Below are 13,014 nucleotides of genomic sequence, written 5' to 3' on the forward strand. Positions count from 1 at the left end.
CACGCTTTGTCACACATGCTAACCTGGACAGAGATAGACCACTCATGTGGAATATGTGAAGGTGAGGGTCCCATTAAAGCCCATGTACACCCGACAGGGAGACAGCCTGACTTGCCAGTGGTTCAGGTGATAAAACCTTTGAGAAGGCCCAGTCAGAGACGTATACAAGGAACTTTGTTCTTCGTATTTTTAGATCATTTAGTTTCCAGGAAACTAGAACTACCATTTGCCTGTATCCTGTTCAGATAGACAGGAATGTAGAAGGCTCTGGAGTTCTTGCTTTTTGCTACCACACTGCCTACGCACCCTCCTTTTTGTTGCAGCGCCACAAACTCCCTTTAGGAACTGACCCACCTCTGCCAGATGCATTCTTGATGGGACTGTCGGTCAAAGTGGTGACCTCCCCCCCCACCCCACCCTGCCACAAGGTGCTGTCAACTGCCTCGGTCCCATAGAGACTTTCTCTCCCTGGAATTTGAATTTGAATTTGAATCTGGTAGGACAGACAGAGACATATTAGATCTGATTCATCTTGATGGCAACAGCTCAAAGAAGCTGTGCCTTGGAGCTGTTCAGGTTCTTGTGCTTCACCTGCGTGCTGTCTTTCTGCTATGTTTCTTTCCTGATGAAGTTGGCCATAGTGGATTTGTATTGCTGGCATCCAAAGACCCTAACTGATACGCCTCCTGGGAGGCCTACTCTCTGTAACTCTTTTGAGTGTACGGCCTAGGGGACATGATGGACTTTATTCTGCTGGTATGCAGATGTTTCTCTTCCTTGTGATCTCGAAGGGAACTGTCTGTTGCTGCCTTTCTGTACCAAATATCTGGTGTGTGCCCTCCTGATGAGGTCCTGATGAGGTTCTGGATCCCCTGAGAACTCTGGCAGCAGTGTGAAGGATAGATTGAAAAGGAAGGGAGTTACAAGCAAAAACCCACCAGGACATCAGTACAGTCAACCAGGAGAGAGATGACAGGGGATGGGAGCTCAGGCCAAGGCTGAGGGGCCTAGAAGATAAAAATAAATAGAAAGAGGGACTTCCCTGGTAGTCCAGTGGCTAAGACTTCGTGCTCCCAATGCAGGGGGCCTGGGTTCGACCCTTGGTCAGAGAACTAGATCCTGCATGCCACAACTAAGAGTTTGCATGCCACAATTAAAGATCCCGCATGCCACAACTAAAAGATCCTGCACGCCACAACTAAGACCCGGCACAGGCAAATAAATAAATAAATAAATAAATATTTTAAAAAATAAATAGAAAGAAATTAATCTGTCAGCTTGTTCTTAAACAAGATCTTGAATCCACTAATAAAATTAGTTTGTGATTAAAATGTAAAGTAGACTAAATAATATATCTCCATGGAGAGTGATGCAGAACTTTTGTTTTATCTTCAACACTAGTACTTGGACAACTCATCAAATAAATCACCAGGACCTAACTTTGTTAGCACTAAATCTAGGTTTTGTTTCATTTAGCGCAAAACACACAGTACTCCTACTGAAAATTACTTGGAAATCCTTTCAATGAATCTGCAGAATAGTCTTCTCACCCATTATCCACTTTAATATAAATGTAAGCTTCAGCCATGGCTAATATTCCTTTGGTCATTGTCTTTAAAGCGTGTTTGACAATGTGATTCTTTCATAATGCATTTCTCTGAAAAACAGGCTTAACCCATTCTGCAGATTCAATCCTTACCTAATGGAGGAGTTTCTTCCTCACAGGTTTTTGCCACAGACCAGGACAGTGGGACAAACGGCCTCATCGAGTATTCTATTCTCTCCAGCAACCAAGTACAAGTGTTCCAGATGGACACACTGAGCGGTGTGCTAACAGCAAGTGCAGTTCTGGATTATGAGCACACCAGAGCCTACAGGTTTGTCCAAGACTCAGATCCGTTTGACCGGCTATTCTGCTTTGTTGCCCTACAGTGCTTACCCTGCAGGCCTCTTTGAGTAAAAGCACACCCATAAAGTTGGACGACTTCAGGAAGAAAACCTAAGAAACTGTGAACCTTGTTTGTCTCTGGGGAAGTGGTCACTTGGGAAGCCTGGGGTCAAAGTGACGCTTGACTTCCTTATCATGCATTTCAGTCTGCCTTGTATTTGTATGTTCTTCCGAAAGGCATAGACAGTGTTTCCTTTAATCCTCACGGTCACCTCCAGAGAAGTTCAGTTAGGCCTTTTCTCACTCACTAATGAGACAAGGGACATACAGTGTTTCACTCAGGGTTACAGAACCATTTAACCATTAATCATGGTCTCACTGCCAGGTGTTCTAATGCCAAATCACACTGTTTCCACCCTACAAACTACAGAGCAGACCTTCTATTGAGGGAAAAAACAGGAATACAAGATACCCGAGTGTCAATATTCTCCTAGGCCAGACTACTTACATGTTATATGAAGAAAGTGCAGTGTATTCCTGTGGTTCAGTAGCAAGAGCCAATTAAAATGGGATCTTTTGTTGGGTGGACTGGATTAATATAACTCTGAAAAACTTCCCAACTCTAAACTTTTGATTAAGTTTAGTTCTTTTTGTTTTATATATTTCAAAATATTACTTCAAAGTTATTTTAAAAGTTTAGTTTAAGACCTTACCCTTTGTTAACTAGTATAATTTTTTCAGGATTATTTTAGTGTAATCAATTGTCATGATACTTACTATATAAATATATTAAAATCAATTGTATAAATATGTTATAACCTATTCCTGCTACATTGTATCTATATTAATTTTAAGTGTAAAGCTTTTTTTTTTCTCTCCATACATGACTGCAGGTAAATCTCAGCCTTGTTGCCACCTAAGGGATTACAAATTCAGAGATTCTTGAAGGTCTGCTATGTTCCAGGAACTAAGCATTTCCTGATTGCATTGACTTTCTGTTACAATGTTCTTATTCAATGGAGCATAATTAATTAAATTTAACTCCTTTCAGCATTTTCCTATTTGAGTCACAGTTTCAAGGTTCCCATTTCCAACATTTAAATTGGGCCCAATATTTAAAAGTGCCCCTCTCCAATTCCTCATGAATTTAAGCTGGGAGAAGCAGGAACTGAGAGAAGATGAAATCTGCACGCACTGCCACAGAGAGATTCAGAAGCAACCACACTCATGCTCACACACACACACACACACACACACACACACACACACACACACATACACACACAGTCTCCACTGTCACCGAGGCAAGGGAACATTTTGAACCCCCTGCCTCTCCAGGTTTTCCCCCTTCCCTCCCCCCTCATGGCTTCTCTGCCTTTTTAGTGTTTTTCCTGATATTTAAGGCAGTGAGAAAAATAGGAGGATTTTCCCCAGCCTGCTATACCTTTAGTGAATGTTTTGGAAAAGATGTCATTTAGCATTTCACTTTTGTTTTTAACTTTTGAATTTTGCTATTTTTTCTGACATAGGAAGATATTCCCAATTCTAGCCCTCTCTTTAACAGTAGAAAATAAGGGGAAGGAAGATATTGTCAGTTGTGATTCTACTCAATATAAATGCATTAAATAATTTTTAGTTCTCATATTAAGCCACATATAAGAAAACTCAGTGGACAGACTATGACAAATTAGTTCTTTAGTTCTGTCTGACTGATATTTCTGAATTTTAAAAACTATTTACCAAGCATGAGACTGGGGATATAAAGACACATGAAACAGTTCTTGTTTTCAGGGAACTCGAAAATCAAGTGCCGTAATAACCCATGGCAGGAAGCATAGTAATAATCACAATACGTGCCATTTATGGAGCACCTGCTTTACCGGTTGAATTCTCATAACAGACTTAAGATCTACAAAGTGAGGAAACTGAAATTCAGAGATGTAAAGTCTTTTGCCAGGAATAGCAGCCAGTAAATGTAGAACTGAGATTCTTGCCTGTGTGAATGGTCATAGTAGGGCTTTTTACTGTATCATGTGAATGAAACTTTAGAGTATATACCTGTATGTTTACAAAAACCAAACAGAAAAAACACTTTAGAAACTTAAAATAGTAATATAAAATAAGTTCCAACTCACAGTTGTGAAATAACACGTCTAGTTGTGAGCACGCAGAGATGGGATTTGAATCACTGTTCTTCCACTGCTTGAGTTATAATTGATGGTGTGAGATTTATCCCTGCTTAAGTTGGTCGATATTCATGTAAGTCTTATAAAACTTTAGGGCCAAGATTTAGTTAGTCTTTTCAGGGACTTTAAATAAAAACGAGAAACAAAAAAGTCCCAGGCAAATTTAAATGTTTAAAAATTCACTTTCTGTAGCATAAATATTCAAGGTCAAAGAGCAGTTATTGCCAGGAGCAATGCTAAATTCATACACTCCATTGAACACTCATTATGACTGTGAGAGAAAAAATAAAAAGCAGTTATATATACAAGGTAGGAAATGGGCTGAAATCTTAATTATCTTTTCCAAAATACATGACTCATAAGCAGCAGGGCTGGGATTGGAACTCCAGTCTGTTGAGTCCCCTTGGAAAAGGGAATAAAGGCTTTCCAGGCAAGAAGCGTGAGGAAGGACATGGACAAGTGAAAGTGTTTTGTATATTTGGAAATAACAAGTGGTACAGTGCACCTGAGAAGCACTTGAGTGTGGGATTCTAAAAAAGAGGCTGGGGGTGTGGAGGAATAGGAGGAAGATAGTCAAAATGTACAAACTTCCAATAAGATAAGTACTGGGGATGTAATGTACAGCATGATGACTATGGCTAACACTGCTGTAAGATATACAGGAAAGTTGTTAAGACAGTAGGTTCTTAGGGTTCTCATCACAAGGGGAAATGTAGTTTTCGTGGTTTGTTTTTTTTTTCATCTATGTGAAATGATGGATGTTAACTAAATTTATTGTGGTAATGATTTCACAATATATGTAAGTCAAATTACACTGTACACCTTAAACTTATACAGTGCTATGTATCAATTATATCTGAATAAAACTGGGGGAAAGATCTCAGTCAGTGATCTGAAAAATGAAACAAAGCAACAACAAAAAAATGAGTCTGGTAGGTCACAGGCACATTTTAGAGAAATTCATATGCCATATACTGGAAATTGTACTCTATTCTGTAGGCTACATAAAAGTGTAAGCAGTTGAGTGCATGCTAAGATCTTTATTTTTAAGGACATCTGGTAATGGATGTCTTGCAAGACAGAGAACCAGCATCAGACAGACCAGTTAAGCTAGACAACAGCTGACAAAGGTCTGTTATGTGGATGAAGCTGTGAGGATGGGAGGAGGGGACATACTTACTAGTTGACTCAGATATGGAATCCATAGGAACATGGTGATCAGTTGAATTTACTCAACAAGGAAAGAGAGAGAAAATGCTTCTGAAGTTTCCACATAGGAAAGGCAGGAAGAAGAATAGATTGGGATTGGGATTTTTTTTTCTGGGCATTTTGAGTTTGAAGGGCCAGTGCAAGAGCAAAAGTAAAGATACTCCTTTGGCAATTAAAAATAATGATCTGGAGCTCAGGAAAGAGATCTTCATTCAGGATTTAGATTTGGGCTTCATCCAGGGAAAATGTGTAAAATGGAATTACCTAGGACACAATGTGAAATGAGAATTTGGGGGATTATCACCACTTGGGGGCCAGACAGAGCAAAAGCAGCCAACAAGATAGATTCAGGAACTACAAACATCAGAACAGAACCTGGAAAAGGTGGTTTCGTGGGAACCAAGAGGAAAGGTTGACTGCACGAAAGAATAAGCTTTCAGAATGTGTTTGGATTGGAATCTGCAAAAGTACTCCTTAATGTAAAAAGTTTACAAGGAATATACTTGTCCCAAATTGTTTCATTACAAGATAAAGTACACACTGTTGTATTTGCAGGTTAATTAATACAAAACAGTGAAGTTAACTTAAAACTCCAGTTAACAGATTGATTTTCTTTTTTTTTTTTAAATAAGAGAAAGAGGGACATTTTATGATAAAAGAACTAATACATGCAGCGTACATAGCCGTGAACCTTTACATACCAATCAACAGTACAGCCAAATACATAGAAGAATACCATTTTTTTTAAATGAGAATGAGGGACATTTTATGATAAAAGAACTAATACAGGCAGTGTACAGTAGCCATAAAGTTTTACTTACCAATCAACAGTAGAGCCAAATACATAGAACGATATCATTTTTTTGCTTTGGTGTGATGATATTTTCTTTTTAACATCTTTATTGGAGTATAATTGCTTTACATTGTTGTGTTAGTTTCTGCTGTATAACAAAATGAATCAGCTATATCTATACATATATCCCCATATCTCCTCCCTCTTGTGTCTCCCTCCCACCCTTCCTATCCCACCCCTCTGGTCACAACACCGAGCTGATCTCCCAGTGCTATGCGGATGATTCCCACTAGCTATTTACATTTGGGATTGTATATATGTCAATATCACTCTCTCACTTTGTCCCAGCTTGCCCTTCCCCCTCCCCGTGTCCTCAAGTCCATTCTCTATGTCTGCATCTTTATCCTTGTCCTGTCCCTAGGTTCTTTTTCTCTTTCTGACTTACTTCACTATGTACGACAGACTCTAGGTCCATCAACCTCACTACAAATAACTCAATTTCCTTTCTTTTTAATGGCTGAGTAATATTCCATTGTCTATATGTGCCACATCTTCTTTATCCACTCATCTGTCGATGGACACTTAGGTTGCTTCCATGTCCTGGCAACTGTAAACAGTGCTTCAATGAACATTTTGGTACATGACTCTTTTTGAATTATGGTTTTCTCAGGGTATATGCCCAGTAGTGGGATTGCTGGGTTGTATGGTAGTTCTATTTTTAGTTTCTTAAGGAACTTCCATACTGTTCTCCATAGTGGCTGTATCACTTTACATTCCCACCAACAGCGCAAGAGTGTTCCCTTTTCTCCACACACTCTCCAGCATTTATGGTTTGTAGAATTTTTGCTGACGGCCATTCTGACCAGTGTGAGGTGATACATCACTGTAGTTTTGATTTGCATTTCTCTAATGAATAGTGATGTTGAGCATGCTTGCATGTGTTTGTTGGCAATCTGTATATCTTCTTTGGAGAAATGTCTGTTTAGGTCTTCTGCCCATTTTTGGATTGGGTTGTTTGTTTTGTGATATTGAGCTGCAAGAGCTGCTTGTATATTTTGGAGGTTAATCCTCTGTCAGTTGCTTCATTTGCAAATATTTTCTCCCATTCTGAGGGGTGTCTTTTCATCTTGTTTATGGTTTCCTTTTATGTGCAAAAGCTTTTAAGTTTCATTAGGTCCCATTTGTTTATTTTTGTTTTTATTTCCATTTCTCTAGGAGGTGGGTCTTGCTGTAATTTATATCATAGAGTGTTCTGCCTATGTTTTCCTTTAAGAGTTTTATAGTATCAGGCCTTACTTTTAGGTCTTTAATCCATTTTGAGTTTATTTTTGTGTATGGTGTCAGGGAGTGTTCTAATTTCATTCTTTTACATGTAGCTGTCCAGTTTTCCCAGCACCACTAATTGAAGAGGCTGTCTTTTCTCCATTGTATATTCTTGCCTCCTTTATCAAAAATAAGGTGACCATATGTGCATGGGTTTATCTCTGGGCTTTCTATCGTGTTTCATTGATCTGTATTTCTGTTTTTATGCCAGTACCATACTGTCTGGACTACTGTAACTTTGCAGTATAGTCTGAAGTCAGGGAGCCTGATTCCTCCAGCTCTGCTATTCTTTCTCAAGATTCCTTTGGATATTTGGGGTCTTTTGTGTTTCCATAAAAATTGGGAACTTTTTAGTTCTAGTTCTATGAAAAATGCCACTGGTAATTTGATAGGTATTGCGTTGAATCTGTAGATTGCTTTGGGTAGTACAGTCATTTTCACAATGCTGATTCTTCCAATCCAAGAACATGGTATATCTCTCCATCTGTTTTTATCATCTTTAATTTCTTACATCAGTGTCTTATACTTTTCTGCATACATGTCTTTTGTCTCCTTAGGTAGGTTTATTCCTAGGTATTTTATTCTCTCTGTTGCAGTGGTAAATGGGAGTGTTTCCTTAATTTCTTTTTCAGGCTTTTCATCATTAGTGTATAGGAATGCAAGAGATTTCTGTGCATTAATTTTGTATCTTGAAACTTTACTAAATTCATTGATTAGCTCTAGTAGTTTTCTGATAGCATCTTTAGGATTCTCTATGTATAGTATCATGTATGTGCAAACAGTGACAGGTTTGCTTCTTCTTTTCTGATTTGGATTCAATTCATTTCTTTTTCTTCTCTGATTGCTGTAGCTAAAACTTCCAAACCTATTTTGAATAATAGCGGTGAGAGTGGACAATCTTGTCTTTGTCCTGATCTTAGAGGAAATGATTTCAGTTTTATACCATTGAGAACGATGTTCGCTGTGGGTTTGTCATACATGGCCTTTATTACGTTGAATTAGGTTCCCTCTGTGCCCGCTTTCTGGAGAGTGTCTATCATAAGTGGGTGTTGGATTATGTCAAAAGCTTTTTCTGTATCTATTGAGTTTATAATATAGGTTGTTTTTAAAATATCTTTACTGGAGTATAATTGCTTTACATTGTTGTGTTAGTTTCAGCTGTATAACAAAGTGAATCAGCTATACATATACATACATCCCCATATCTCCTCCCTCTTGTGTCTCCCTCCCATCCTCCCTATCCCACACCTCTAGGTGGTCACAAAGCACAGAGCTGATCACCCTGTGCTATGCAGCTGCTTCCCACTAGCTATCTATTTTACATTTGGTAGTGTATATATGTCCATGTCACTCTCCCACTTCGTCCCAGCTTCCCCTTCCCCTTCCCTGTATCCTCAAGTCCATTCACTATGTCTGTGTCATTATGCCTGTCCTGCCCTGAGGTTCCTCAGAACCATTTTTTTCCTGATTCCATATATATATCATATGGGTTTTGTCTTTCAATTTGTTAGTATGGTGTATCACATTGATTTGTGTGTATTGAAGAATCTGTGATAAACCCCACTTGATCATGGTGTGTGATCTTTTAAATGTGCTGTTGGATTCTGTTTGCCAGTATTTTGTTGAGGATTTTTGCATCTATGTTCGTCATTGGTATTGGCCTGTAGTTATCTTTCTTTGTGACATCTTTGTCTGGTTTTGGTATCAGGGTGATGGTGGCCTCGTAGAATGAGTTTGGGAGTGTTCCTCCCTCTGCTATATTTTGGAAGAGTTTGAGAAGGATAGGTGTTAGCTCTTCTCTAAATGTTTAGTAGAATTTGCCTGTCGAGCCATCTGGTCCTGGACTTTTGTTTGCTGGAAGATTTTAATCACAGTTTCAATGTCAGTGCTTGTAATTGGCCTGTTTATATTTTCTATTTCTTCCTGGTTCAGTCTCAGAAGGTGGTGCTTTTCTAAGAATTTGTCCATTTCTTCCAGGTTGTCCATTTTATTGGCATAGAGTTGCTTGTAGTAATCTCTCATGATCCTTTGTATTTCTGCAGGGTCAGTAGTTACTTCTCCTTTTTCATTTCTAATTCTATTGATTTGACTCTTGTCCCTTTTTTTCTTGATGAGTCTGGCTAATGGTTTATCATTTTGTTTATCTTCTCAAAGAACCAGCTTTTACTTTTATTGATCTTTGCTATTTTTTCCTTCATTTCTTTTTCATTTATTTCTGATCTGATATTTCTGATTTCTTTCCTTCTGCTAACTTTGGGGGTTTTTTTGTTCTTCTTTCTCCAATTGCGTTAGGTGGAAGGTTAGGTTTCTTATTTGAGATTTTTCTTGTTTCTTGAGGTAGGATTACATTGCTATAAACTTCCCTCTTAGATTGCTTTTGCTGCATCTCATAGGTTTCGGGTCATCGTGTTTTCATTGTCATTTGCTTCTAGGTGTTTCTTGATTCCCTCTTTTTGTCTTCAGTGATCTCTTGGTTATTTAGTAGTGTATCATTTAGCCTCCATGCGTTTGTATTTTTTGCAGTTTTTTTTCCTGTAATTGATATCTGGTCTCATAGTGTTGTGGTCAGAAAAGATACCTGATACAATTCCAATTTTCTTAAATTTACCCAGGCTTGATTTCTGACCCAAGATATGTGCTATCCTGGAGTATGTTCCATGAGCACTTGAGAAGAAAGTGTATTCTGTTGTTTTTGGACGGAATGTCCTATAAATATCAATTAAGTCCATCTTGTTAAATGTGTCATTTAAAGCTTGTGTTTCTTTATTTATTTTCATTTTGAATGATCTGTCCATTGGTGAAAGTGGGGTGCTAAAGTCCCGTACTATTGTGTTACTGTCGATTTCCCCTTTTATCGCTGTTAGCATTTGCCTTATGTATTGAGGTGCTCCTATGTTGGGTGCATATATATTTACAATTGTTTTATCTTCTTCTGGGATTGATCCCTTGATCATTATGTAGGGCCTTTCTTTGCCTCCTGTAATAGGTTTATTTTAACGTCTATTTTGTCTGATATGAGAGTTGCTACTCCAGCTTTCTTTTCATTTCCATTTACATGGAATATCTTTTTCCATCCCCTCATTTTCAGTCTGTATGTGTCCCTAGGTTAGAAGTGGGTGTCTTTTAATTTTATTTATTTATTTATGGCTGTGTTGGGTCTTCATTTCTGTGTGAGGGCTTTCTCTAGTCATGGCAAGTGGGGGCCACTCTTCATCGTGGTGCGCGGGTCTCTCACTATCGCGGCCTCTCTTTTTGCGGAGCACAGGCTCCAGACGTGCAGGCTCAGTAATTGTGGCTCACGGGCCTAGTTGCTCTGTGACATGTGGGATCTTCCCAGACCAGGGCTCAAACCCGTGCCCCTTGCATTGGCAGGCAGACTCTCAACCACTGTGCCACCAGGGAAACCCAGAAGTGGGTCTCTTTTAGACAACATATATATGGGTCTTGTTTTGTATCCATTCTGCCAGTCTATGTCTTCTGGTTGGATCATTTAATCCATTTACATTTAAGGTAATTATCGATATGTATGTTCCTATTACCATTTTATTAATTGTTTGGGGTTTGTTATTGTACGTCTTTTCCTTCTGTTGTGTTTCCTGACTGGGGAAGTTCCTTTAGCATTTGTTTTAAAATGGTTTGGTGGTGCTGGTTTCTCTTCACTTTTGCTTGTCTGTAAAGGTTTTAATTTCTCTATTGAATCTGAATGAAGTCCTTTCTGGGTAGAATAATCTTGGCTGTAGATTTTTCCCGTTCATCACTTTAAATATGTCCTGCCCCTCCCTTCTGGCTCCCAGAATTTCTGTTGAAAGATCAGCTGTTAACCTTATGGGGATTCCCTTGTATGTTATTTGTTGCTTTTCCCTTGCTGCTTTTAATATTTTTTTCTTTGTATTTAATTTTTGATAGTTTGATATAATATTATGTGTCTTGGCCTGTTTCTCCTTGGATTTATCCTGTATGGGACTCCTTGTGCTTCCTGGACTTGATTGACTATTTCCTTTCTCATATTAGGGAAGTTTTCAACTATAATCTCTTCAAATATTTTCTCAGTCCCTTTCTTTTTCTCTTCTTCTTCTGGCTCCCTTATAATTCGAATGTTGGTGTGTTTAAGTTGTCCCAGAGGTCTCTGAGAGTGTCCTCTATTCTTTTTTCTTTATTCTGCTCTGTGGTAGTTATTTCCACTATTTTATCTTCCAGGTCACTTATCCGTTATTATGCCTCAGTTATTCTGCTATTGATCCCTTCTAGAGAATTTTTAATTTCATTTATTGTGTTATTCATCATTGTTTGCTCTTTAGTTCTACGTCTGTGTTAAACATTTCTTGTATTTTCTACATTCTACTTCCAAGATTTTGGATCAACTTTACTGTCATTTCTCTGAATTCTTTTTCAGGTAGACTGCCTATTTCCTCTTCATTTATTTGGTCTGGTGGGTTTTTACTTTGCTCCTACATCTGCTGTGTATTTCTCTGTCTTCTCGTTTTGCTTAACTTACTGTGTTTGTGGTCTCCTTTTTGCAGGTTCATAGTTCTCATTGTTTTTGGTGTCTGCCCCCAGTGGGTAAGTTTTGTTCAGTGAGTTGTGTAGGCTTCCTGGTGGAGGCGACTCATGTCCATGTTCTGATGGATAAGTCTGGATCTTGTCTTTCTGTTGGGCAGGACCATAGCAGGTGGTGTGTTTTGGGGTGTCTGTGACCTTCTTATGATTTTAGGCAGCCTCTCTGCTAATGGGTGCGGTTGTGTTCCTGTCTTACTAGTTGTTTGGCATGGTATGTCCAGCACCAGAGCTTGCTGATCCTTGAGTGAAGCTGGGTCTTAGCATTGAGACAGAGGTCTCTAGGAGACCTCTCACCAATTGATATTACATGGGGCTGGAAGGTCTTTGGTGGCCCAATGTCCTGAACTCAACTCTCTCACCTCCAAGGCTCAGGTCTGACTCCCGGCCAGAACATGAAGACCCAGTCAGTCACACAGCTCAAAGAAAAGGGAGGGAAAAAAAAATAAAGTAAAATGAAATAAAGTTTTTAAAACAAAAAATAAAAGAATATGTTATTAAAATTAAAAAGTAATATAAAAAGAAGAGAGCACCCAAACCAATAAATAAATCCACCAATGATAACAAGCTCTAAAAATTATATAAGATAAGCATAAAAATCAGAAACTAGTCAGTTGCATATAGCAAACCCCAAGTCTACAATTGCTCCCAAAGTCCACCACTTCAATTTTGGAACGATTCGTTGTGTATTCAGGTATTCCACAGATGCAGGGTACATCAAGTTGATTGTGGAGATTTAATCTGCTGCTCCTGAGGCTGCATGGAGAAATTTCCCTTTCTCTTCCTTGTTCGCACAGCTACTGGGGTTCAGCTTTGGATTTGGCCCTGCCTCTGCATGTAGGTCACCCTCTGGCATCTGTTCTTAGCCCAGACAGGAGGGGGTTAAAGAGAGGCTGATTAGGGGGCTCTGGCTACTCAGGCTGGCAGGAGGGAGGGGTATGGAATGCGGTGTTAGCCTGGGGTGGCAGAGGCCAGCATGATTTTGCAACAGCCTGAGGCATGCTGTGTGTTCTCCCAGGGAAGTGTTCCCTAGATCACGGGACCCTGGCACTGGTGGGCTG

The 13,014-nt window shown here is 39.1% G+C and overlaps 1 protein-coding gene across 1 annotated transcript in view; it reads left to right on the top strand.

Annotated features, from left to right (window-relative positions):
* DCHS2 (dachsous cadherin-related 2) overlaps nt 1–13,014 on the top strand; it is a 304,834-nt gene that overhangs the window by 277,289 nt on the left and 14,531 nt on the right. Inside the window, exon 17 of the mRNA XM_007450282.1 lies at nt 1,726–1,877. Coding sequence (XP_007450344.1) covers nt 1,726–1,877 — 152 coding nt within the window. The remainder of the gene's footprint in view (nt 1–1,725; nt 1,878–13,014) is intronic.

This window comes from Lipotes vexillifer, unplaced genomic scaffold (assembly GCF_000442215.2).
Source record: "Lipotes vexillifer unplaced genomic scaffold, Lipotes_vexillifer_v1.1 scaffold266, whole genome shotgun sequence".
NCBI lineage: Eukaryota > Metazoa > Chordata > Mammalia > Artiodactyla > Lipotidae > Lipotes > Lipotes vexillifer.